Source organism: Thrips palmi, unplaced genomic scaffold, assembly GCF_012932325.1.
Source record: "Thrips palmi isolate BJ-2018 unplaced genomic scaffold, TpBJ-2018v1 HiC_scaffold_18, whole genome shotgun sequence".
NCBI classification, from domain to species: Eukaryota; Metazoa; Arthropoda; class Insecta; order Thysanoptera; family Thripidae; genus Thrips; species Thrips palmi.
In genome coordinates this window covers 13652133-13677583 of record NW_023144627.1, presented here as the reverse complement: position 1 = coordinate 13677583, position 25451 = coordinate 13652133, and the positions used below count along the sequence as shown (strand labels likewise).

The following is a 25451-nucleotide window of genomic DNA, read 5'->3' as shown; positions in this document are numbered from 1 at the left end:
TAAATGGGACTCGGACCGAACGTGTGACCCCACCAATGGACTGCTCTCCGAACGAGGAACCCATTGGTGGGGTCACACGTTCGGCTCGAGTCCTGCTCGGCGACTCTGGAGCTCAAAACGCGTCTGGAGTTTTGGCCGCCTGCGCGGTCTTCCGGCCCACTGTGCGACGGCCCGATGGCCCGATCACGGCGCTCATTGCAGAGTGATCGGCCGGGCGACAGATATTCGGACCATACGCCCCTTTGCATTCACTCAATGACTTGGAATGAGCGAATGGGCGATAAAGATATGGGACGGCGGCGGGGCGGCGGCGGCGGAAAAAGGGGGTGGGGGTGCACGGCACGCGGCGGCTATATCCCCGTTCTCTGGTGGCTGCTTCTGGGGTCGTCGCCACACCTGTGTCACTACGCTGCAAGGCCGCGCTTCTTGAATAAGAGATCACCGTCCGCCGTGCACCCCCCCACCCCCCCTCCCTAAACTGCTGTCAATGTCCCTCCGGGAAATAATAAAAGCGCCATTCTCTTTTTTTATTTTCTTCCTCCGTTTTTTGCCTTATTTTTTATGACTCGCTCTCGATTCGAGGACGACATCCTAACGTCAATATGTCCGCATCGTCCCGTCCCGGCCGTCCCGCATGTGGTGGCGGCGGCGGCGGTCTGACGAAACCAGATTTATCACGGAATGTATTAGCGTCATATTTACATCCAATCCGTCATACAAGGACCAGGCCGACACGGGGAGATGCCTTTTTTGGCCGCGGAGACGCGGCAGCCACTTTCAAGCGGATGACACTCCAAAAATAAAAGACATCGATAAAAATGTCTCGTAATTTCGTTTCCGCGTGTCTAACAGTGCCCGCTGTCCCTCCCCCCGAAACACAGTGAGTTTCTTAATGCCCAGTGTGCAAGATGCTAATGTAAGCAGTCCCTACACTCTTTTTTTTTTTCGAAACACCACCTTGCCTTGCAGCCTGCCTGTTCTACTCTGCTTATCTTTCCGCCATTTTCACACCGCATATCTCCTTTTCCTTTTCTGTCGCGTCCTTTTCTCCCTTCCTCCTTCCCGCACGGCCCATTGCGCGCGCTTCACACACTATCTGCCTTTAGCACATGTATGTTATTACCTCGGCGTTCGTTACAGTTCGTTTCATTCGACGAGGCCCACGGGATGGGATGGGCCCTCCAAGGAGCCAGACACCCTAGTCCGGAAGTGGGGGTTGCAGGCTATACTTTTCTACCGCACCCTCCATTTTTTTCTGCTTTCAAAAGTCATTTTTTCCCTATTTTTCATGTTTTTTCAGTGTAGTCCCCAGGCTGGGGTTGACGCCTGCAATCGGCGAGGTAGGCCGCACGCAGGGCACGGCTGCGTTGCGGGCGCCAGACCGCGATAGGGTTGCCAACCGGCCGGCAGCGCCCACTAGGCTGCTTCTCGAGACCACGATAGGGTTCCCAACCGGCCGGCAGCGCCCACTAGGCTGCTTCTCGAGACCACGATAGGGTTGCCAACCGGCCGGCAGCGCCCACTGGTCAACCTGTCGAAACCACGATACAGGGTTGCCACATGAGGAAGCGAAAAACCTTTACAGTTAGCGTCTACGCGCGCGTAAAACTGTCCAAGAAAGACGCCAAAACTGGGCCGGCCGGCCAGAACTCGGCGAATTTCGCCCGTTGTTCGTGAACAGAGTCGCTCTGACAGGAAGGGGACGCGCGGTTCGGGCGCTAGATGTTGGAACAATAGAATTATGACGACAAACAACTCAGTCGGCCTTGTGTTTCCCTGCTCCATTCCATCCCTCACAGAGACGTGTTGGCTAGGTTTGTGAAACGGGGCGCGGCGAAGCCCACAGACAGACAGGCAGACAGACAGGCAGACAGACAGACAGACAGACAGACAGACAGACAGACAGACAGGCAGACAGGCAGGCAGGCAGGCAGGCAGAGGCGAAACGGGATTGCAAAACAGGTGGATGTTTTCCGCATTGACAACCCGCTTGAAGGACGACCGGTCGGAAGCACAGGGCGCTGGCACGGCGCGCCACGGCGGTACGGATGGAGGTGCAGTCAGTCAGTCGTACCACCAAATCCGTTGAGCAGTCGATCAACCGGACTCGTCCTTTTGTCGTCCCGAAAACCGGCACAGCTCATTTTCCTTTGCTCGCTGCTGAAACAGACTCGCGTCAAATGCCACTCCCGTCCGCTGATGACAACCATTTCATTTTTCTTTTGTTTGACCGTCTGCATTCTTTTTAAAAATGTTAACCAAAAAATTAATTGAATCTGTACATGCTTGTGTTTTTGAATTGTGACGTTTGAGTGTGTTGTTGCCAGGGGGATGGATATTCGACGGGGTGAAATAGGCGCGCGTGGACAAGGAGGTGGGACGCTCAGCGAGGTATCGATCGTATCGATGCCGTCAATGCCGCCAATGCAGGCATATGACGACCCGCGGCCCAATATCTGCAGTCCCATTCTTCTCTCGGTCCCACTCCCTGCTTTCTTCTCTCTCCCTTTCAATCGCGAGAGTCCTTCATATTCCGCTTCCGGTGTGGGCCAAAAAAAAAATAACCTCTTGGATCAAGAAAAAATTAGCTTTTCTTGGTTTTTGTACAAAATAATTTCTTGATCCGAAACTTTTTTTTTGAACACAAAGTTTTTCTTTTACAAAAACCACGAAAATCAAGAAACTATTTTTGTGGGTGTGGGTCCCGATGCCGACGCGACCCGTCGGAGGGGTCTTGAACCGCGCGTCGCGCCTTGCAGTGCAGTCCGAGCAGTGCTCCGTCTCTCTCGCACTCCTACAGTGCGCCCAGGGCGTCCACGGGTGTGAGAGAGACACGACGACGAAGCGGCTGGAATTCACGTCAAAATTTCCCGCACCCCGGGTGAGTATGTGAAATTAAGTCTCTGGCGGGGCAGTCCCTTGCTATACTGTATCCTCCTCTGGCGTCGCCGCCGTCCCCCGGTACAGCGTGCTGCTCCAGGAGATGAGCCTTGTGCCCTACACTGCTCTGGCGTGCTGGGGGCCTCCCCGGGGCGGAGGCCCCCGGGGGGCGAGGCCACGGCGGGGCCGACGCCCTGACCGCCTCCGCACGCGCTCTAATGAACAAGACCCCTGTCTTCAAGGACGGCGGCCGAGGCCAGGGGCGGGTGGAGGGGAGGCTCGGGACCGGACCCCCAGCGGTGTAAAACGCCCCAAGCAATTTACAGCGCGATCTTAGGCCCTGCGTGAAATTTTAGCCAATCTGGATCTGATTTTGCTTTGCGGGCGAAACAGTTCTGTGTGTGTGTTTGTGTGAGTGTAAGGAGAAGGGGTGGGAGACGCCGGTGGCCGTTCCCACAGATATACGACCCGACCCGCCTGCTGTTCGAACACGATGCTGAAAGTTTGATGGGGAGCTCGGTGAGAATACTTTTCTATGCGGGTCTTTTCTGGGCTCCTGAACACCCTGTGGCTTGCCTGTCTGTCTGCCTTGGCCGAGGTGAGTATGTGTGTTTTTAGGTCAGTGTAGTATCAGCAGAAATTTTCCGACTACCCAAAAAATGATGAGGGGTGCTTGAGGGAAAGTATAAGATACGAACAGTGTGGGCGCGCGACATGAACTGGCAGCCCCGCTTACAGTGTCTAAGCAGCCCGAGCGAAGCAGCCTCACTTTGCGACGAACAAAGACAACTGCCACTGGTACGCCCCGTCTGCCTGCCTCTCTGTCTACCTGCTTCCATTCAAACGCGCCGCGGCGCCCTGTTTACAGCGCGGCTCCTCCACTGGTACTCGGTCGCAGCAGACGACGCGGTCCCCTCCCTCTCCCCGCCGAGTCCAGGCCGAAGGCAAGGCAGGCTGTCCCAGACAATAAAAAGCCCGGCGGAAGACGCTTTTCGTCCTAACGTCGAACGTAAAGGCGCCAGGGTCGTGCGCACGGCGAATGAGCAAATCCGGAACCGGGCGTGTGTGCTTGTGTGTGCCCGCTTGAATGTGCGTGCTTGTGTGCGAGCAGTAAAGGGCAGTAATAGGATCGTTGAAGTGTGTTTTAGGGAATGCCAGAAGATTCCGCCCTGTGTTTCAGTTTTGTTTGTTTTGTTTTTCTCTACGAATCGCAAATAAATCCCTGCTTATTTTTTTTTTTTCGAAACCGTTCTTTTTTTTTGTGAAGGGCGGAGTAAGTCCTTCTGACTTTTGAGTATCATTCGCTCGGCTTCACACATAGTAGTAGTGCTTCCGTTGAGCAATATCGCATTATTTTGTTCACAAGGCTCAAGCACGGCTCAAGCGCAGGGACCCATAACCTTCCCAATGCCGGCAAGCAATGTGAGGAATCCTCCATTAGTCTCTCTCTCTCTCTCTCTCTCTCTCTCTCTCTCTCTCTCTCTCTCCCGGGCCGGGGCCACGCTTCCTCTGTCTCTGTCTCTCTCTCGCCGGGCGGGGCGTCCCGCCGGGTCCCCGGGCAATAATTTATATTCCAGCGGCTGATCGAATAGGATCTGCAAGTTTCCGATATCCAAAGGGAGGCAGTGCGCGTGCGCGCGCGTGCGTGTGCGAGTGCGTGTAAGAGAGAGAGAGAGAGAGAGAGAGAGAGAGAGAGAGAGAGACAATAAAGATACAGAGAGTGCGAGGAGAGTAGGCCCTCGGCTCAGAAATGTCGCACGTTTTCTCACTTTCTTACTGGCGGCGAGATTGGGCGGGACAGCGTCGGACAGACAGACAGACAGACAGACAGACAGACAGGCAGGCAGGCACTCGGACGGCCAGGCGCAGGCAGCAACTTAGCGGAGAGCACGGTGGTCACCGTAGGGGGCGGGTCCGGATATCGGATCCGAACGTTTCCTACGGCTGTTGATGTTGCTGCTGCTGCTGTTGTTGTTGTTGTTGTTGTCGCGCTGCTTGTCGGCGTGCTGTGACGGCCCACTGCCAGCCTGGTGCAAGAGTCCACCCTCCAACTTTTCCTATTCGAGAGGGTGGGGCATGAATAGAAAACGTGCCTGCTTTGTGAAGCAGCAGCCGAAGACACCCCCACCCCCGCCCCCTTCACACACACACACACACACACACACACACACACACGTCCACACATGCCGGCCCCAGCCTAGGGCTTAAGTAAGCAAGCTCCAGGCGGGCCTCCTCTCCAGGATCAACCCCAGCCCGCTGGAGTACCCTCCGTGGCCAACGGGCTGGAAGATGGAATGAACAGAAGGGAGTGAACACGCCTAAACTTGACCCCAGGCTGCTAGACGAAGGCTTTCCAGGCGGCCAGGCTCGGCCTCTCTCTCTTTGTCTCTCTCGCACCCTGACGGAGAGCCCCGTGAGTGCGAGAGAGACAGCCAAATCGTTGGCCGCGGCCAAGGCTGGCCAAGGCTTTGACGAGTCGCTCGTCGTTGTGCGGCCCTGTTGCATCGGCCCGCTTATTTACACGGGTGGGGCGCGGCGGGGCACAGTGGGCCAGAAGGCGGGTGAAGGCGGACAAAACTCTAGACGCGTTTTGAGCTCCAGAGTCACTGAGCAGGCCTCGAACCGAACGTATGACCCCACCAATGGATTCCTCGTTCGGAGAGCAATCCATTGGTGGGGTCACACGTTCGGTTCGAGTCCCATTCAGCGACTCTGGAGCTCAAAACGCGTCTGGAGTTTTGTCCGCCTCCACCGGTCTTCTGGCCCACTGTGCGGGCCGCGGGGCGACGGACTGGAAGTAAGGAGACGCAGTGCCCCGGGAGGATAGGCCGGCCGCCGGGGCGCCTCCATCTCCTCGCCGGCCTCGGCGGCCTCGGCGGCCGGCCCGAGTGGACCGGGCCGGACGGGCCGGACGCGCGCCCGGGCCCTTGTCGTTGAGTTACGGACGCAATAGTGGCGCCACGTGGTCCCCCCCCCCCCCCGCCCCGTGCAAGTAAATCACGAAACGAAACAACACGTGGCCAAGAAAGAGCAGTGCCTTGTCGCAGCGCAGTTGCAGTGCTGCTGCAGCGCGCCGCATGCCGCGCCGATTACACCCCAAGTGTCTCTACACTGGAGAATTTTCCGCGATGCAGTTGAACGCTCGTCTCGCGAGTTCCTTTGCGTGAGTCCTGCCTGGACCGCGGTGCGGTGTCTCGGCGTCTTGTAGGGCCGCGGCGCGAGTCCGTCGGGCTGGGCGGCCAGTTTAGACACACCCCGGCGGGCAGGGCCAGGCAGGGCAGGGCCGGGCAGGGCTCTGCGGCGGGGCGTAGGGCCAGGCGGCCAGCCCTGGGCCCCGGGTGGCCCCGGGTGGCCCCGGGTGGCCCCGCTGGGGTGGGGCACGAACAGCAGGCTCATTCCGAGTGGGGGGTCCCGTCGGTCTGTCTCTCTCGCACCCGTGCGGACCGCACCGTGAGTGCGAGAGAGACAGACAGGCCCAGCCTGGCGGACGCCTGGCGGTGCCTGCATGGACTGCCGATTATAGTGGCCCATAAATCTGCGGCTATGGGCGCCAATGTTTCGGCACCACCTCTTGCATGGACCGCCAAAGTTATCGTCGGGGATGGCGGCGGCGACGCGGCGACGGCGAGGCTCCGAACTTCACTTATCGCGCCCCAGACGCATGTCGTCATCGTCGTCATCGTCGTCATCCCTCCGTCCCCGGAGCCTCCGCGATGACGTCCAATCTCTGGCGCGGCCCGGAAGGGGGCTCCGCGAAGCCTGGCGAAGCTCCGGGAGAGTGGCGATTTCTGGACGAACGATGGAGCCCCTCCATCAAACAGCCTGGCGGAGCGGCGGAGCGGCGGGGCCCCCGCTCTCCCGACTCATATTTCCTACGCCCTCCCAGTCCATTTCAGAAAACGCTGCTCAAAGTCGTCTCGGCATTATGAGCAATCCCTGTCAGGGCGACCACGGCAGCCCCCTCCCTTCCCCCTTTCGACCGCTCCACGCCCCCGCGCCCTGCCGCGTCCCAAACTCTGTTGTCTTGTCATCAGGCGACCCCACGCAGCCCCACGCGGCCAGGAAGCCTTGCCGCGCCCTTCCTCGGGCAGTCTGCAGTCGCAAACCCCGGAAAATATTTTGTTGCTCCACTCCGGATTCCGGGCGATAGGGCCAGTGGGGCCGGCACGGCGCGGCACGGCGCGGCACGGCCAGGAACGCTCGGGCGTCATTTTTCCCAGCCTCCTGTTGCATCGAGGCCCGTGGGGGTGGGGCTGTCTGTCGCCGATGATGGCTGCCCTGGCGCCAGAGGGTTAGTGCAGCGACACCCCCTCCCCTCCCTCTTCCACTCACCCACCGCCAGAAGAAGAATCACACCGGGCTAATACTAAACGGGTTTTGTTTCTGTTTCCGTCCGCCAGCTTCAAACGTGCGGCTTTTCTGGACTGTCTAAACCTTGCTTCTGCCCCCACGCATCAACGCATCATCGCACAGCCGTTGCCACTGAGCGATCAAACAAGGCAGGGCTTCAGTCGCTCAGTTTGAAACCTGACGTTGCTGTACAGCAGCGTCCGTGGCGACATTCCCTGCTTGGCGCGAGCACGGAGTAGCAACAGCTGCACGGAGTATCGCCACGCCACCCACCCTGCAGCCCGGGGTATTGGCCGGCTCAAGCTATAGCCGTTCCGTTTTCTTTGCGGGTAGATGGGCTACACGGGTTTTGGTCACCAATAAAAAGAGTCGATTTTTAAAAAAAATAATGTTGGGAGATTTATTTACAGGGACATATTTGTACAAAATGTGAGTGCTGCCTACGACGAGCCCGGCTGTCGCTTGGTTTTCTCGGTGTGGGTTTGGAGCGCCTTGCGGAGCACGGCCACCCCGAAGTCTACGTCCTCTTTGGTGATGCACATGGGCGGCTTGATTCTCAACACCTGCGTGAAAGCGAGACAACAAAAATAAAGCATCCGCAAACGCGTTTGAATCGAATCCTCTGCAGCCGTGCCCCGCCCGCACTCACGTTGCCGTTGAGAGCACCCCTGCCGAGCAGCACGCCCATGTTCTTGCAGTCCTCCCACAGGTCGATGAAGTGCTTGTTGTTCATGGGGGCCTTGGTGACGGGGTCGTTGACCATCTCTACGCCGATCATCAGGCCCTTCCCGCGGACGTCACCGACGCAGGGGAACTGGTCGCGGAGGCGGGCCAGCTCCTGGAGGAAGTAGGTTCCGACCACCTACAAACAAAAACAAGAGTTTTTTTTATTTATAATTTTTAGAAAAAAAAAAACTTTTTTAAATTTTCGTTTACTTTCCGCCCTACCTGGCTGTTCTGCTGCAGACGCTCCTCCTGGATGACGTCCAGCACGGCCATGCCCACGGCGCAGGCCACCGGGTTGCCGCCGAACGTGTTGAAGTGCAGGGCCTGGCCCAGGGACTCGGCCACGGCGGGCGTCGTGACCACGGCGGCGAGGGGGAAGCCGTTGCCGATGCCCTTGGCCATGGTGACGATGTCGGGCCGCACGCCGTGGCCCTCGAAGCCCCAGAAGTGCTCGCCGGTCCGGCCGAAGCCCGTCTGCACCTGTTGCAACAGCAAACGCGTCGCGATGCGTGAGGTCGTCCTCGAGCGAGAGTCATGGACCACGGCGCCGTGGCGCACGGCTTACCTCGTCCGCGATGCAGAGGCCACCGTTGATCCTCACCAACTCGTACGCCTTCTTCAGGAAGCCCTTCGGGAACTGCACGGTGCCGCCCACCCCCTGCCACCGCAGACAGCGAGTTAGGTTAGGTTAGGTAATGAAAAACAGGGTAGAGTATGAAAAGCCGCACCTGGATGGACTCGGCGAACAGCCCGGCCACCTTGCCCCTGGGCAGCGAGTACTTGAACACCTCCTCCAGCTGCGTGTAGTACTTGTCGGCGGCCTCGCACTCGTTGGGCGCGCAGCTGCAGTCCCGCGTCGTCTGCACGGGCGAATCCCGGCAGTGCTTGCCGCCCCAAAGCCCTTGGTAGGGGTCGGGGTTCATGGCCTGCGAGCAGAAGGGGTCGTCAGCACCCCGGGAAGGTTGGCAACCCTATGACTGGAGCGCGGGAAGGTTGGCAACCCTATGGCTGGAGCGCGGGAAGGTTGGCAACCCTATGGCTGCAGGCCGGAGCGCGGACTCACGTGGTGCACGCCCTGCGCGACGGGCACGTCAAAGCGCCACGTGGAGTGCGCCGTGATGCCCATGACGTAGGGGCTCATGCCGTGGTAGCCGTTGCGGAACGAGATGATGTCGAACTGCTTGGTGTAGAGCCGCGCCAGCAGCATGGCCAGGTCGTTGGCCTCGGAGCCGCTGTTGACGAAGTACACCACCTGTGGAAATGCCAATGATGTGATGAGCGGGCGAACGGACCACGTCAGTTTGTCAACTGGATCACGGGGCGCACCTTGAGGTCTCCGGGCATCTTGTCGGTCAGTCTCTTGGCGTACTCCTGGATCTTGGGGTGCATGTAGATGGCCGTGGTGTGCCACAGCGTGTTCATCTGCTCCGTCGCCGCCGCAGTCACCTTCCTGGTGGACGACATTGCACACACGTCTAGACAACACAATATTTTTACTCGTTCTTTACCTCACTGTACTAAAAAATGTAGAGGTGGTGAGGAGAACGAGTATTGTTTTTGGTGTGATATAAGTTAGTGATCAGGTTGATCTTTCAAAATAAATAACATTAAGACTTCTTAATAGTATGGTTAGAAAGGTCATGACTTCATTGAAAACATTTGAAAGAAGTTTTTTTTTTGTTTAACACGAAATATTCAGTGAAAATTGACATTTTGTGCCATGTACACTACACAGTCACACTAATTTTTGAAATGAAGAACTGTCAGTTGCAATATGAGGCGGACAAGCTAATTTACCTTTTTTAAAAAATTAAAAGATTTTTTTTATGTATATAGAAGGTAAAATTAAGAGAAAAAGTACAAATAGAAAAAAAAACTTTAGTGTGGAATGGAGCAAATGAATGGTTAGAAATGGCGATGGCAGTGACATCTCGTGGAGAAAATATCAACTGAACTGGCGAGTCGCGGGAAAGTGGTCGCTTCGGTCATTTTTTGTGGACAGGTCTCTGGGAAGATATTCCCGCGATGGTAGGGAAGTCGAATGCCACAATCGCGGAGTTTATTCTCCCTTGAGATCTTTCATTCAACCACAACATTCAAAATACTCAACCACCACCTCTTTCACATGTCTACAACACAATGTCAATTTTCACATGAAAATTTCAAATTAAACCTGAGTAAAGAACGAGTCACATGCCCTAATATCATATTTTGATATTTCTTTGCTTCTTGTTTTTAAATAAAATATTCTTTGGGCGCCGAACTTTAGCGTTTTTCTCGCGTGGCCCAAAATTTTTATTCAATTTACACGAGCTCTGATGGGAAAAGTCTCCGTTTTCTCATTTCGACTGTTAACCACATTTTACCCAGTGAGGCCAGACTGACTCATTCCCGCCAAAAATGAAAATCAACTTTAAATGTATGGAAGGTTCCCGCCAAAAATGAAAATCAACTTTAAATGTATGGAAGGTTTCCGCCAAAAATGAAAATCAACTTTAAATGTACGGAAGGTACGTACGGGTGGCAATGCCCCACACTGACTGTGACGATGCCGCCGAAGAGGTCGAGGTAGCGGCGCCCCGTGTGGTCGAACAGCCACTGCATGTGCCCCTCCGTCATGAGCAGCGGCTTCTTGTAGTACGACTTGAGGCACGGCACCAAGTGCGCGTCCCGGGTGCGGACCATCTCGTCGTAACTGGGACCCTGACAACAACAACAATATTTTATTTTTTTTAAATGATTTTTGTTCCTAACTGAAAACGGCCTCCATTTTAAAAATAGACCTAACCTAACCTTCTTACCATGTAGGGCTTGGGGACGTGGGAGCAGGCCGGCATGTTGGGCAGGGACGAAACATGGCGGGCGCCGCCCGGCGCGGACCGGCCCGTCAGCAGAAGGCTTGCTGTCGACAAACAACAACAACAAATCGCCTTGAGTTTTCCAGCTTTCGGAGCGGGCCAGCCAAGAAGTGCGAGCTGTAGTGCGTGGGGTCGAAGTCGCGGGCCAGCTCCGGGCGCCCGCGGAGTCGACGATATGCAGCTCTGCAACACATGGCTGCGCGGCGGGCCGGTCCACCTCGCAGGCGCTCGCTCCAGCAGCTTGGATGGAGCAGCTCGAGGTCAACAGGCTGCTGTTGTTATTGTGATTCGGCGTCCAGGCTGCTTTCCACCGGATGATATTGCCTTTTTTTAAAGTGGCTTCGCGCCAGGCACAACAACACAGCGGTGCACACCGTCGTCGCTGAGGAGGAAGGGAGTTGGATACGCCTTTTTATCATAACGAACAAACAGCTGTCTCTGCCTCGCTGTCTCTCTTTTTGCAACTTTCTGTCCGCCTGCCAGTCTTTCCGTGTGCCTCTGCAGCCCGGCGCCCGGTGGGCTGGCCTTGGCAGTGAGAGACGGCCTGCCTCTCGGCTCCGCCGGGCTCCGCGTCGGGGCTACGGAGGCCGGCCGCCGGCAGCCGCGCCCAGCTCGCTCAGCTGGTCGAAGTAAACAAAGTAAACAAAGCGGACGGGCCCCCACCACGCCCCCACCACGCCGAGTCTTTCGGTACGCCACGGCGCCGCTCTTATTCAATCATGGTCTTATCGCGGGCCTAGGCCTTGCATGGGCCTTGCCGGCCTTGCCTGGGCGCAGCGACGCAGCGACGCAGCGACGCAGCGGCTTGCCAAGGCGGTGCTAGGTGTCCCGGCCAGTCGCAGCACTGCTCCCTTGACCCTGCGACGCCTAGAGAGGGAAGGGCGGGGCGCGGGGCAGTGACCCTTCCGAATGACCAAGTCCGTTCGGCGCGCACTGCCTCGCGCGGCCGCTCTGCGATTCAGGACCCTTGGCGACAGCGAGAGAGACAGAGCGACCGCTGCCACAACACCTTCCGATCGGCGTCTTATCACTCATGGGACGCCAAGCACGCCAAGCCGGCAGGCGTATTCCGAACAGTGGCGCGGTCGCTCTGACTCCCTCTCCCTCGCACTCATGGGGCGCTCCGTAGGGATTCGGAAGCACTCCGCAGTCGGCTTCCACGCGGAGGATTCGCCTCATCGTTCGTTGACTCCTGCAGTCGGTGTGGAGGGCGTCGGCGTCTGTTTGTCCACAACGAACTGGCGACGCCGAGCTGCGCCGAGCCGTACCGGCAATCCGTTCCGGCTACTCCAAGGCCCGGCCCACGGCAGACCCCGTTCCGCGTCGGCGCGTCGTCCGAATTCTTTTCCAGACACTGCGGCGCACTCGCGGATCGAATATTCGAAAGGTCGTCGAGACGACAGCGACAGAGGCCGCCGGTTTACCTCTCCTGAGCGTCGCCATGGCGCGGAGCGCTGGAGCGCGTGGGCTCCGCGATCTGCAGAAGCCTTGCAGCAGCCGAGATGGACCGGTTGGTTGGGGCCGTGGGGCGTCGCAGCCCGGACTCCGCTACACTGCAACGCGCGTCGAGCAGCGGGACAGCACCCAACCCAACTGAGGCGAAGCTCGGCGAAGCCGAAGCCGGGACGCGGAATCGAGCAGCAAGCGGCGGCAAGGGGACGAGACGCAACGCCGAGGCAACGCCACGCAGCGGGCCCGGCCATCGGGCGCGTATCGCGACGAGGAAGGCCCCACCAGGCCCGCGTGTGTACACTGTGTGCTTCCCCGAAGGGGGAGGGGGGGAGAGAGAGAGGCAGAACACACCCACGAACGCGAACCCGGAGCCTTAGCTCTACCACCTCGACCACTGTTGGCTACACGGGGCTACCGCTACCTCCACCCTTGCCACCTCTTCATCTGAGGAGTAGCCTTCAAAGATGAATAATTAGAGACAGTTGTTTATTAAGGTCTTAATCGCTTTATTTTTGCAAAATAAAATGAAAGGTTCTTTGACTTTTTTCCTCTTCCTACACAGTATATTTATTCTAACAAATGAAGTACGTTGAAGCAACTAGAATCCCAGGTTACGTTATGGAGTGTGGATGTAAGCTGCATACAATGATCGGTATTGTGGTTTTACAAAAAAAAAGCACAAGCTATTTATTTTAGTACAAAAATTAAGATTCTTGTGGACTGATAATCAAATGAAGAAATTCAGAACCTGTCAAAAACTAAATGATCAATACTTGGATAGAAGTTATATCAAATATTGGTCAACACATTGCTGCAGAGAGCTGTCTATAGATAAAACGTGAAAGATCTATTGGTCCAAAGGGCACCTTTTGGCACAGAAACACTAGCAAGCAAAAGCCACATGGCATAAAAGTTTAATTTGATATTGAATTACAGCATAATCTGAGAAAAACTCCATCATGGAGCAGGAGGAAGATCAACTTTGCTGAATTTCGGTTTAAATTACACTACACAGTAACTTCAATAAATTCTTAACACAGAACTACTAAAAAAGCATGTATAGATAAATTAGTGAAACTCTAATGTGTCAATCTCCACTATGATCATTAATATGCACAGGTAATAACATGGCAATCTACAGAAATTATTAAGGAAAAACTTTTGCAAACAGTAAATATTGAATCTAATTTTACAGAAACTATACTAAACAAAAGCACATGTATGACATAAGTCATAAATCCTGTGCTCCTAACGTAACTTGGCACTCCTCAGCTTTAGGGACAGTGGGCATTTTTTGTGCCTCACAATCAGATTAATAAATACTAATCAATCAACATAATATGAGAGATACACACAAAACTAATCAAGTAGTATTAAGACAAAATTAAATGACATGCTCGTGAGTTAATTTACAACAACAAATGAAGACAAGAATTTAAAACTATGGACCATTCAAAAAAAATAATAATAAGGGTTTGCTCAATCAACTAGACCCATACCTCAGGATGTTACAATAGGCTAAGGACGGACTTCTTCATAGATTATAGATGAGCTCAAGAAACAAACTAAAAAGGAAAAGATAATGTCACTACAGTAAAAAGTAAACAATCAAAGAACCTACACTGTCAAACAAGTAAGACTTACATCTACGTTGGATTTTAAACAATTTTACTGGTGCTGATTATGATCAGCAAAGTCCGCATTATGTCTAAATCATGACCAGCTCAGTGCGTGTAAACTTGCTTTCATCCCCTATCATATATAATCCACAAACTAACTGGGTTGGATCACACCGAGTTAAGAAATAATTAAAGTAAGACAACAGGTACATGAGGGAACAAAATCACACAGTAATACAATTAACAGGAGACAAAATGAAACATACACATTTCAAACGAAAATGGTGTGAAGAAAGTAAAATAAAAATGGATTGAATATTGCCTTTCAAAAACGAGAGAGCAATTAATAAATTAGGTTAATACATACATCTAACCAAATGTCATCAACTTAAATACTTGTGTACAATTACGACGAGCTTCATGAGCAGGACAACCATAGACAAACAATAAACAAAAATCACAAAAGGAAATCACAAATTGATGACTCAGACCTTGTCCCAGTCTACTGATATTTTTTCCTCTCAAGTAACCTAAGAACATTTTAAGTTCACTTCACTCAAAGTTCTTTGACGAGGGGAAACATTTTCAAGTCACAATGAAGGATTTAGGAAAAAAATCTCTACAGGTCAGATCTCTACAACATAAGAAAGCAAATTATATGGAATACAATCACTCTGTAAATGTCTCCTCTCGCATATCACGTCGTGCCCTTGCACGTTCAAACACCCATATCTGATCATTCCCTTTTTCACTGAGGGCTCTTAACTTCTCTCTGTTTAGAGCCATGCGTGTACTCCAGTCCCCGTAACTTTCCATATTATAGCTTTTTTTCATCAAGACTTTATCATCCAAATTATAGTAGTGCAAATCACTCCCTCCAGATTTTTTTTCATTATCTTTCATCAATATTTGATCATTACTTTTTTCACCAAGAGCCCTTAACTTTTCTCTATTAAGAGCCATGCGAGTACTCCAGTCCCCATCGCTTTCCAAAATGTACCGTTTCTTCATCAGAACTTTATCATCTAAATTATAGTAGTGCAGTTCACCCCCTGCAGATTTTTTCTTATTGTCTTTCACCTTTAATTTCTTTTTACGTTCCAAACCATTATCTTCTGAACTGGATTTTCGCTTATCCTTCTTCTTTTGTTTGCTTTTTCCTTTAGAACCATCTGGGTTAGAGCGGGAATACTTCCTTTTACCGGCTTTGGCTTTGGGTTTCTTGTCTACCTGAGGCTCGTTGAGAGAAAATTCTTCCGACTGAACTTCAAACGCCTCTGCTTTCTGTTGTCCACCTAAGGCATTCTCATCAAACAGCTCACTTAATTTGCTTTTAATAGAGTCATCAACCCGTTCAATTTTCTCAGCATTTATTTTTTGAAACTGCCGACAGCTTTCATCTGAGCATTCATACCTACTATGGTAGTTTATGTCATTGCCAAAATATTTGTTGCGGTCGAGTACCTCAAAGTAGCCTCCAAAGTCTTCAAACTTGTAATCTGAGTCATCCTCATCTACATCTTCATCTACCGTTTCAACCAAACTGTTCACAAAAAGTGGGTATATTGGATCATTTTCATCATCATCAGGCGTTTCTGGTACTAAATCAATATTGCCAGATGACTCCTCAATTGAAATAAAGTCTCCGACATGAGCATCATCCAAAGGAGATCTTTCTGTTTCCTCTCCCTCCAAGTCATCAGAAACCTTCCTGGTAACCTCTTCAGCACTCACTTTCCCCCTGGTCTTTGCTTTGTTTGCACTTTCATCTTTCTCATCCTGGTGATACAACTTCCAGAAATACTGATTCCACTTGGCTGAGCCAAGGTGGAGGAACAAATTACGCATTGGTGGCAAGACAGGTTTGGTATCAACTCGATAAAACGTTTCATTGGCTTTTAAGTACTGAGGAAGGTGCCAATCATTAAGCCAGAAGCCAGGCTCCGGAGCAAATGCATCAATCTCATCTGTGCCATTGCTTAAAGTTGTAAACAGGTCCACAGGAATAGATTTATCATTATCTTGTTTCCCAAGAATACATGCAATTGAATGAGCCAAGTGTCCAGATACTATCATTTGCTGATGCTGTACGTCTTTCATATCTTGTTTCTTGCTGAATTGCTTGATGATTTCGTTGTGCTTTTGAACTTTCTCCGTCAGAGCAAACAGGTTGGCAGATAGTTCAGTGCTCCCACCATAGTACAAAAGCATAGTCTTGAGCAGGTGGCGATCAAGATTGTGATCTTCTAGGGGGCGTTTCTTCCATTCTATAGAATAAAACAAAATCAATTCATAAGTTTTTAATGGATTGAAGGAAATGGGGAGAAGAGGGAGGGGGGGAGTAATGCAAACGCATACCAGCAAGGACGTGGCTTAACTGCAGTGATAAAGGGTCCAGTTGATATCGCTCATAAGATTTTGTGTTCTTCATGAGAGAAAAGTTGGACTGGTCTGAAATTTTAAAGCACAGGGTTAAGGAAAAACACACAAAAAAACATTAGGGTACAAAGATGAAAAATAAATATAGAAAAATGTTTTTACCCAAGATACATGACAGTGAAGATAATCCAAAGCATGCCAAGAAGACCAAATCAATGATAAGAGTGTAAATACAGACTTCAAAGCACAATCTAGCAAGGTCTTGTCCAAAGGCTTTAGCTGTTATATCCTTCAAGAGCTTCCTCAGGGAGATTGGCTTTGTGCCAGTTTCAATGCTTTCATTTTCTCTGTCTTCTGTTGGCGCACCACTAACTTCTGTTGGTGGGGCGATGACCTCTTCTGCTTCAGTGACAGCTGTTGTTGCATCCACTGATGCAACAACAGTAGCAGTGCTGCTTATGCTACAGCTGTCAGAAATTAGTGCAGCCAGAGCATCTGATGTGAACCGTTCACGGCTTTTCTCCTGGTCAGAGATGTCATCAACTAGCAGTTCTTCACTTGCCAAAACTTCAACTGATTCTGCATCACTCAAGTCACCATCTGGATAACAGGTTAAAAAAGGAAAGCTTAGTAATTATTTACAATGCAAGAGCTAAAATGACAATGTGACAAAAGTGATATCACATACCATCTTTAAAATGACTTGAATCAAGGACAGTCCAGCTGTCGGACAAGCTTCGATCACTGCTTTCCCCACCATCTACAGGGTCTCCCTCCTTGTTTTCACTCATGGTGCACCTGAGATGATTATAAGCAAAAGAAAATAAGAATGAGTAGGGTGGCAGCAGCATCAATGCAGTCAAGTTGTTTCTCGTTTATGCCAAAGTAGAGGCACATTAATAGTAACGGTTACTTTAGTTGACATGAGGAGCCAGACTCAATATGAACAATCGAGAAAAATCTACAACAAAAGTAAGTGAAATGTGGGCAGCAACAAACCCAGAAACGTCAGCCAATAGTGGTTACGAACAGATGCCACAATCAACACAAAACTGTTGCAGCCTATCTGCAGGAGTGGCTCAAAGTCTGGCTCTACAAATCAATGAGAGCAGACAACGGCCGAGTGAGAATGAACGGCGAAATCAAGAAACAACTTGATGCAAATTAATAGACGAAAATACCTTTGTCATGCTTGCCATGCAAAACAAAGGACCTTCTACTAAGCAGACACAGAGCATATCCTTCGGGTGGAGCGGGGTTTCGGACTCTACATCTGAGAGAATGGAACACAGAGCGCGCACCTTCAAATTTTCCGCAGGAAATTTTGGGACGAGCGATGAGGTAGATGCAGGCCTAGATTCGAGATTTCACATGACTTCCATTGTCAAAAGGAAAGATGCAGGAATGGCCTAAACCTTCCTAAACATGGCCTAAACAGCACGTCAGCCTTTGTGCCACTTCCTTCTTCCTTCGACGCAGCAGAAGACACAACTGCGTTCGAAAGCGCAGTGTAAACCTAACGCAGCCTGTCTTTGTTGCACTCGCTGGTCTTGCGGATCGGAGAGAGAGAGAAGCAGCGTGATTCGGAAGTGATTCTGTTAGGAAAATCGACTCTCGACACTCTCGAATTGAAATCGAGGTGCGGATGTAAACACATGTATATTTTTTACTAGAATTGTAAGTTTGTATCTATGTCAACTATTACTGCAAGTTTTGAGTCTCACGGTCGATTTCGAACTTCTATTTCAGTATTTGACCAAGTTTTATGGTGTGACTTATTGCACTGTTAGCAGAAAACTTGTCTGAAGTGGACTGGTGCTTAGGTTAAGTTGCCCATTCCTGAACCTAATTTTACTCAAATGCGCAGGAAAGCGAGTGCATCGCTCATATTTTCTCTTTCTTTAGCCGAGTTCATTCTTATTTATCGCAGTGGTGTTTGAACATCCCTCTAGCATTTTATTTACAAGTGTGAATGTCATATGTCATGGTCCAGATGTTCATGTCAGATGGTTACACAAATTTGTTGATCAATTAGCAATCAAGTTAAACTTTTCACATAATTTTCTTCCTGCTCTATTTCAGACGACATCATGGTCGCAGGAGAATTTCAAGCTGTTGTCTTGGCCGCTGGCCACGGGTCTCGGATGACAGAGGTCACAGCTGGACGGCCCAAATGTCTTCTTCCCATTGCAAATATGCCAATGATCTGGTACCCTTTAAGAATGCTTGAAAGAGAAGGGTTCCAAGGTATAGCTCTAAACTTGTTGTTATCCTCTTGTTTTACCTTGCTTTTATTTACGCTCTCTATCCCAAATAATTACAGATGCTATTGTCATTGTTGCGGACAATACGAAAAGCGAAATTCAAGCAGCTTTAGAGAAATGCAACCTTTCCATTCGCTTGGACTATGCCGCCCTCCCTCCTGGAAAAGAAGATTGGGGCACTGCTGATTCCTTACAATTCATCAATGAGAAAATCAAATCTGATGTTGTAGTTGTTAGTAGTGATTTTATCACAGATGCTTCATTATATCCTGCCCTGGAGCTTTTCCGCAAAAATGAAGCTGCAGTTACCATGTTTTTCCTGAAACCTGCAGAGGTTTCTGCTGGGGATTCACTGCCCACCCCAGGACCCAAGACCAAGCACAAACCTGGTGAGCACCTGTCTATGTAAGAATTAATCCCATGTCATTTTACAAAGTCTAATTGACCCACAATTTTCAGAGAGAGACTTAGTTGGTATCAACGCAGACACGTCAAGACTTGTTCTGCTGGCATCTGTGTCTGATTTTGATGAAACATTGCCTTTGTCGCGAGGACTTCTTCGAAAACATCCCCATTTGCAATTGTACAGCAGACTTTTAGATTCACATGTCTATATTTTACGTAAATGGGTTTGCGAGTTTCTTGTTCAGGAAAGGTATTCCCTTTTTTCTCCCTTTGCATGAAATTTTGTTCTAAAATTGAATTAAAGCATTCAAGAAAATTTTGTCAACTTTCAGGTCTTTAGGTACTTTGAAGGGAGAGCTATTGCCATACATCGTTCGGAAGCAGTCATCAAAGCCCACCCAAAAAGTTGAAGATGCTTCCACCATTAGAGGAAATACGAAGAATGGTAAGTAGATCAATTGCCTACTGAAGTTCTGTTGCCCACTATACTAAGCACTGCACTTCTACCTGACCAGATATTTTCCAGTTTGCCAAGGAGAGCACATTAGTTAGTAAGGTATTGCCAATATCCCTATCAAATGATCACTGGGGCGATATGAAAGGCACATTTCAGGATGATAAGATACGCTGTTATGCTCATATAGTGGAAGGAACTTCTTTTGGTATGAGGGTTAACACGCTTCAGGCATATGCTTCTATCAACAGAGAGGTGAGTATAAGATAAGTCCATTGTTACAATGTACCACACAAATAACCCAGAGAAACTAATTTTTATTAAAACATGAACAGATTTTACAAATTTGGGAAAAGGTGACGGGTGGAAATGTGTTAGTGCGCCTGCATCCTGGAGCAGAAGTCAAGTCCACCCAAGTCGATGATTCAACTTTGGTGGGAGAGGGTACATTGCTAAATGAAAAGACATCTTTCAAGAGCTCTACCATTGGTGCTTCCTGTACAGTTATGAGCAGAACAAGAATTTCAAACTGTGTCATCATGAATAATGTGAAAGTTAATGAAGGGTATGGCAACATTTGTCTGTGAATTGAGTTGTGGTACTCTTTGCCACCATAGATTAGCTTATAATGTCTTTCTCCTCCTTCAGGTGCGTTTTGACCAACTGCATACTTTGTGATGGGGTTGAAGTTGGAGCCAATACAGAGTTGAAAGACTGTCTGGTGGGGGCTAAACATACTGTTGGTGCCGGAGGTAAGGTCTTAATGTAGTTTTGATGTGCATTTTGAAAACAATGTTGTCTCCAGAGTTATTTGTTTATTTTCTCCATTTTTCAGATAAACATAATCAAGAATTTTTGGCAGATGAGGATGTTCTAATGGAAATTTAAACATGTAAAATTCATATTATTTTGATAATATAAGTGTTTTTAGGTTTGATGTAACAGAAACAGACACCTAAACTAATTAATTAAAAACCTGATAAAGTTTCATAAATTAAAAAAAAAATTAAAACACATGCAAGGGCAGCTTTTAAAAAGATAGATAAAAAAGGCCAGTGGTTAGGATGCTGGGGCAACTTGATTCAGAGCATAATGAATATCATCTGCATTCACATTAAGAAAAATCTGAAATGAAAAAATAAGCATTATCAAAACAGTCAAACTAGTCTGTTCTCATATTTCCAACTGTAATTTTAAACTTACACTTTGATTGATGTCTGCTCTGGAATGCTCCGTCAACAAGAGTCCTGATGTTCCAAGCCTATTCAACAACGCCATAGCTTCAGATATATTGATAAGAGTAACACCTGAAGGAACAAGGAGATACAAAAATTTAATGAATTTTGCAAGCTGACAATTGCTCTTCATCCATATTTCTCACAACATACTTGACAGTGCACAAAAAGACTGAAACTGTCTATAGACAGAAATAAAATTAGTTTCTTCAACTCCTGTTCGTTCATTTTCAGCTACAATTGCTTGCAAGAAAAGTTTCTCTAGTCTACTGCAAGCCCTGAACAACAAAAAATAAATAAAAACAAAGAATAAGTACTATGTTGATACGGTAGGTGAATACCAGAAAACACAATCAAATCAACTCTTACTTGATAGAACAGACATTAGCTGAATTCATCATTTGTGAAAGAACTTGATTAACAATAGGCATAGTAACAGGGTTTCCTTCTTCAACCATCTCTGATGCTCTTCGACAAATATCAAGAGCTCTACGAACATCACCAGAGCAAGCAGCAACTTTCCTGTCGAATGATGAAACACAACAAGATTAAGATGAGTGTTGCTAATGCAAAGGAATACAATACAGTTTAAATGTTGATTGTAGTTCATACCTGGCAACTAGTTCAACAGCATCATCATTGAAAGAATTTGATCCCTGCAGACGAGACAAGACAATTTCTTGCAGTTGTTTGTAAGAATATGGTTGGAAAGTAAGACGTGTGAGTCCCTATTACAAAAAGAGAAACAAAATGGTAAAGATTTAAAAAACATAATAGTAAAGAAAATTGTTTAAATCAAGGCACACAATAGAAATGCTTACAAGTCTGCTAGTAACACGACCCTTTAAAAGTCTTTCTGGAAGATCCATGGTATTAGCAATTGTCAGTACAATAAAACGAGAATTTGGTTTGCTGGGCCAGTCAAACAAATTATAGATCACATCTTGACGACGGTTTCGAAGCATATCCACCTATAACATTACAAAGGGTTATCCAGAAAATCCCCGAAATGACATTGATTTGGACATTATTTGAATAAACATTACTTCATCAACTAAAAGAACAACAGTTTTGTTCTTTGCTGATCCTGAGCAGAACCTTTCAGCCAAAATGTCTTGAGCCTGCTGAGGAGTGCATTTTTGACCAGTCAAGGCTTTGAGAACTTGCACAAACACTTGTCGCGGCTCAGTCATGCGGAGACCATTAGTCTCAATGTACTGTAGAAAATGATAAATTAAGTTCACAAAATTTAGCACATGTAATACAATCAAGAAATGCAGAACAACTTAAAAGAATACCTGAAAATCTTTTAACTTCTTAGAATCAGCCAATTTCTTCAAAGAACGAACAACAGCAGTTACTGTGGCAGTCTTTCCAGTGCCAGGAACACCACTGATATACATGCACCTGAATGAAAAAACTTGTAAGTGCACAACAATTACCAGTGTGGTGAAGTAAGGTGGAGTGCTATGCAATTTATTGTTCACTTACCCTCCAGCTGAATCTCTTATTTTGTTTTCAAGGAAGTTGTAAATATTCCTATACTCTGATTCTCGGCAAGGAAGAGACATAGGCACTGCAGAGACATGAAGATTTTTACGGATTTGTTCAAGACTTGACGTTGGAGTAAAACGAGCGGTTACTCGGGCAGGCATTGATGGAGTTAAAGCAGACTACAAATAATAACAAAAATAAAAAATTTTAAGAAAAAGAAACAAAACAAAAATTGAGCATTAATTTTTGTTTTTCTTACCCTTGACGGAGTTTTCAAAGGAGTCTTTGCCTTTGGGGTTCTTGGGGACTTGGAAGATGTTTTAGATGAGGTTCTGGGGGTTCTCTGTCCTTCATCGACTTTGAGGATTTTAATAGGAGTTTTGCTCTCAACAGAAGACATATTGGATTCATCAGTGTCATCTTGTTGTTTAACACTTTTTCCTCGCTTTCTTTTGGGTAAAGGAGTTGTACTCTGTATTGAAGTTGGCACATCAACCACTTCTCCTACAGAGCTTGATTTCATTCCTGAAGCAGTCTGAATCCCAGCATTTCTTGATCTAGGGGTTTTGGGCTCCTCTGTAGTGTTTTCTTGTGGCTGGGGAGTTTTTCTTGGCTTTCTTTTAGATAGAGGAGTTCCGCTCTCTAATGGAGATAATAGATCAATCACTTCTCCTTTTGGTTCTACTTCAGCGGTTGTCTGAAGCTCTGTAGATTTGTTACAACTAGGAGTCTTGGGCTGCTCAGCTTCCCAAGTTGACTGACGTCTGGTAGACCGTCTCCCAGTAGGTTCTGCTGCTTTTCCCTTTGGTGTTCGAGAATTTGAGCTCTCTCCACATGTCTTATTTACAATCTTCCTACCACTACGTGTTTTGGCAGCTGCATCATCTTCAGGGTCTGAATCTGTTGTGGACTCTGCCAGAGAGATGGCACATTTTGTTTTTCGTGCAGACCTTCGGGAAGATGTTACAGCTGCTGAAGTACTGGCTCTATTTACAGATTGCTGTGAGTAATCATCATCTGACTCAGATACATCATTATTGTCATTTCTTGTGGATTTCCTTCTTAATCGAGAATTATCTCCAAGCTAAGGGAAAAAGAGGTAAATAAAAATTAAATACTAAACCTAGGTCAATTAATTCAAAGTTGCAGCAACACCACAATATGAAAACCAAAGCAGAGATACTGTGGTCAGAACAAATGGCAGGATAATGTTGGGAGTTTTCCACTAAGGGCTTTTATGATTCCCAGCCGAATCACATGATCTATGTAAATGTTCTAATGACCATGTACACAAATGAATACCAACACCAATCATTTTGCATCTTCCAAGCCACAAACGCACAAAGACTCAAAGAAAATGGTGATGAATCTATCTTATTGAATCAACAACCAGTCACCGCAGTAGTTTAAGAAAGCATGGATAGTAAACGAGCTGTGTATAAATAATGAAGCAAGGCTAGACCTCCAAATAACTTGTTACGAGAGCTAAAACCATAAAATCCAGTCCCGCAAACCGGTCAGCAACACATGGTTCCAAGCACTAACAGAACACATCATGAATTGTTATTCATATCTGCGGTACCTTGCTGGGAGTGATATCAGACCGTATTCGTTTCAAGCTCAGCCTGATAGGTGTTGGACATCGCCCATTATCAACAATTGGTATGTTTGAATCCATCAATTGGGAAACCCAGGAGTCCTGATAACCGATGATTGAAGTGGTACATAAATACTAATGTTCCCATACCAAAAACAACTGGGTCTGGGGTGCTCTTAAATTAATTTGATCCTTGAAACCATCATTGAAGAATACTTTCTGACGCTGCTGGTTAGAAAAAACTTAGCTTCAGCTTACCTTCCATATGCTGTCTGCATCAGATTCCGAATCAATTTTTTCCAATTTAACCTCACAAGCAGAGACTATTTTATCATCATAAACACGTGACTGTTTTGCAGGGGTGCAATCCAAATCCGACACAAGGCTCCGACGGACAGAAGACTTTGATGGTCTTTCGTTGAAAGAAGGGGACCTTGCTTTGCGAGAAGAAACATTTGACTCGAGGTTCTCTTTTACATCTTCACGAGAAATAGCAGGGTTTTCCACAACTTGTCTAGGGCTTTTTAATCCTCTAGGACCACAAGACAAGTACCTTTCCTCTTCAGAGTTCAGTCCCTTTTCTGACAAAATTTCAGACTTTCCTGAAACCATCTTATCCAGAGAGGAATCAAGAGGTTTAATAATGAATTTCTTAGGCTCTGTTTCTTCTAATTTAAATCTAAGTAAAAAAGTGGGATCGTCTCGATTGAGGTCAGTGTCTATACCGTGCAATGAATCTTCACCTATTATCTGAAACATATTGTACACAAGGTTGACAAGCAGATAATAAAAATAAAAATGAATAAAAAAGGCAAAGAAACATCAACAGTCACCTACCATACACCGACAGATTATGTCTAGAGCTGGAAACTGGCCAAGGTTTTGATGGCAATCTGCCACAACTTCTTTCAACTTCTTGAGCTTGTAACCTTGCTTATCAGTGTTACAAGGTAATGTTTCTGGTCTCAGATATAATTCCACTATGCAATAGGGTTTGCTATCAATTTCTATATGAAAACAGAGCAACTGAGTACCGAAATGAAAAAAACAATGATAGTACATTCATTCAGCTTCAAGAGCGAGAACTTACCAGAATATTTCACGATTCGACCAATATGACAAGTGTCCAGTGACAAGGAACGCTGTGCTGTACGATTCCGAAGACAAACTAAGCTTCCTCGTGCTGGTAAAGTGTAGCCAAAGCTGCAACTTAGACAATCAACGATAATGCCAACATCACTGAGCGACTGAGAAAATAAGCCCTAAATTTATCAAATGTTCAAATGTGCAAGAAACAAAAAGAACCTTAAGAAAATAAAAAGCAGGAGAAAAAGTTACATTTTAAACACCTTTCATCAGAATCGGAGAGGTTGTGTTCACCACTCATCTTTCACATCAACTAAATAATGAGGGCAGAAATATTCAAATTTGCTTCAAACTGATAAGGAACTGGACTTCCAAGAAGATGAGTCATCAATTTCATCCACATAACACGAAAAGACGAGACCAATGTTTCGTATTTCACCACCAAGAAAATATAATCAGGAGAATGATCCAGCTTGAGGGGTGCCTCCTGTACATACTTTTCCCGCGCTTGCAGAAAGCACTCGTTATTCGCAGGAGAAAATTTGAGCTTGAAACGCGTTTTTTGCTTCCAACTATTGTACCAAAAATTTCGAAGTACAAGCTTTTGATGTAGACTGCCGAGGGGCGCAAGAAACATGAAATTTAAAAATTC

The 25451-nt window shown here is 48.1% G+C and overlaps 4 protein-coding genes across 12 annotated transcripts; 1 reads left to right on the top strand and 3 right to left on the bottom strand.

Annotated features, from left to right (window-relative positions):
* Positions 1–7608: 7608 nt before the first annotated feature.
* On the bottom strand, positions 7609–12477 carry LOC117645061 (alanine--glyoxylate aminotransferase 2, mitochondrial). The gene is made up of 10 exons (XM_034384961.1): positions 12239–12477; positions 10758–10858; positions 10475–10659; positions 9283–9406; positions 9020–9208; positions 8685–8882; positions 8522–8614; positions 8179–8436; positions 7880–8092; positions 7609–7793 (listed from the first exon to the last, which is right to left on the bottom strand). The coding sequence occupies exons 1-10, from the start codon at positions 12255–12257 to the stop codon at positions 7671–7673; spliced, it is 1503 nt and encodes a 500-aa protein (XP_034240852.1). The 5' UTR covers positions 12258–12477; the 3' UTR covers positions 7609–7670.
* A 274-nt stretch (positions 12478–12751) lies between these two features.
* Positions 12752–17728, bottom strand: LOC117645059. 2 transcript variants are annotated; one of them, XM_034384957.1, is made up of 5 exons: positions 17566–17728; positions 16953–17062; positions 16427–16864; positions 16244–16336; positions 12752–16152 (listed from the first exon to the last, which is right to left on the bottom strand). In XM_034384957.1, exons 2-5 carry the CDS (start codon positions 17053–17055, stop codon positions 14555–14557), a joined length of 2232 nt encoding a protein of 743 aa, XP_034240848.1. In that variant the 5' UTR covers positions 17056–17062; positions 17566–17728; the 3' UTR covers positions 12752–14554. The 2 variants fall into 2 exon arrangements, with proteins under 2 accessions (XP_034240848.1, XP_034240849.1); XM_034384958.1 differs by having other exon boundaries at positions 17446–17579.
* Positions 17729–17797: 69 nt separating this feature from the next.
* Positions 17798–20341, top strand: LOC117645062 (translation initiation factor eIF-2B subunit gamma). 6 transcript variants are annotated; one of them, XM_034384964.1, is made up of 9 exons: positions 17798–17941; positions 18347–18511; positions 18588–18917; positions 18988–19183; positions 19266–19378; positions 19449–19642; positions 19723–19952; positions 20036–20139; positions 20223–20275. In XM_034384964.1, the coding sequence occupies exons 2-9, from the start codon at positions 18355–18357 to the stop codon at positions 20273–20275; spliced, it is 1377 nt and encodes a 458-aa protein (XP_034240855.1). In that variant the 5' UTR covers positions 17798–17941; positions 18347–18354. The 6 variants fall into 6 exon arrangements, with proteins under 6 accessions (XP_034240855.1, XP_034240858.1, XP_034240857.1 ...); XM_034384967.1 differs by having other exon boundaries at positions 17885–17903; XM_034384966.1 differs by lacking the exon at positions 17798–17941 and adding an exon at positions 17984–18087.
* Positions 20183–25317, bottom strand: LOC117645057 (origin recognition complex subunit 1). Of its 3 annotated transcripts, none has more exons than XM_034384954.1 (15): positions 25063–25317; positions 24804–24922; positions 24551–24720; positions 23972–24463; positions 23699–23815; positions 22376–23200; positions 22114–22295; positions 21921–22029; positions 21669–21839; positions 21444–21593; positions 21235–21350; positions 20992–21144; positions 20776–20900; positions 20591–20694; positions 20183–20512 (listed from the first exon to the last, which is right to left on the bottom strand). In XM_034384954.1, the coding sequence occupies exons 1-15, from the start codon at positions 25098–25100 to the stop codon at positions 20447–20449; spliced, it is 2937 nt and encodes a 978-aa protein (XP_034240845.1). In that variant the 5' UTR covers positions 25101–25317; the 3' UTR covers positions 20183–20446. The 3 variants fall into 3 exon arrangements, with proteins under 3 accessions (XP_034240845.1, XP_034240846.1, XP_034240847.1); XM_034384955.1 differs by having other exon boundaries at positions 24804–24916; XM_034384956.1 differs by lacking the exon at positions 23699–23815.
* Between the last annotated feature and the right edge of the window lie 134 nt (positions 25318–25451).

Excerpts from the sequence above, each read along its gene's own strand:
- LOC117645061 (XM_034384961.1), bottom strand. Across the intron at positions 8,437-8,521 it reads GCCTCTGCATCGCGGACGAG|GTGCAGACGGGCTTCGGCCG; the intron begins GTAAGCCGTGCG and ends CTGTTGCAACAG. Across the intron at positions 8,093-8,178 it reads GTCTGCAGCAGAACAGCCAG|GTGGTCGGAACCTACTTCCT; the intron begins GTAGGGCGGAAA and ends TTTTGTTTGTAG.
- LOC117645059 (XM_034384957.1), bottom strand. The coding sequence starts at position 17,055 with ATGAGTGAAAACAAGGAGGGAGACCCTGTAGATGGTGGGGAAAGCAGT. Across the intron at positions 16,865-16,952 it reads TTCAAGTCATTTTAAAGATG|ATGGTGACTTGAGTGATGCA; the intron begins GTATGTGATATC and ends CCTGTTATCCAG. Across the intron at positions 16,337-16,426 it reads TTCACTGTCATGTATCTTGG|ACCAGTCCAACTTTTCTCTC; the intron begins GTAAAAACATTT and ends TTAAAATTTCAG.
- LOC117645062 (XM_034384962.1), top strand. The coding sequence starts at position 18,237 with ATGTCATATGTCATGGTCCAGATGTTCATGTCAGATG. Across the intron at positions 18,274-18,346 it reads CCAGATGTTCATGTCAGATG|ACGACATCATGGTCGCAGGA; the intron begins GTTACACAAATT and ends GCTCTATTTCAG. Across the intron at positions 19,379-19,448 it reads TAGAGGAAATACGAAGAATG|ATATTTTCCAGTTTGCCAAG; the intron begins GTAAGTAGATCA and ends CTACCTGACCAG.
- LOC117645057 (XM_034384954.1), bottom strand. The coding sequence starts at position 25,100 with ATGAGTGGTGAACACAACCTCTCCGATTCTGATGAAAG. Across the intron at positions 20,695-20,775 it reads GTCTTTTTGTGCACTGTCAA|GTGTTACTCTTATCAATATA; the intron begins GTATGTTGTGAG and ends TTGTTCCTTCAG. Across the intron at positions 20,513-20,590 it reads GAGCAGACATCAATCAAAGT|ATTTTTCTTAATGTGAATGC; the intron begins GTAAGTTTAAAA and ends TTTTCATTTCAG.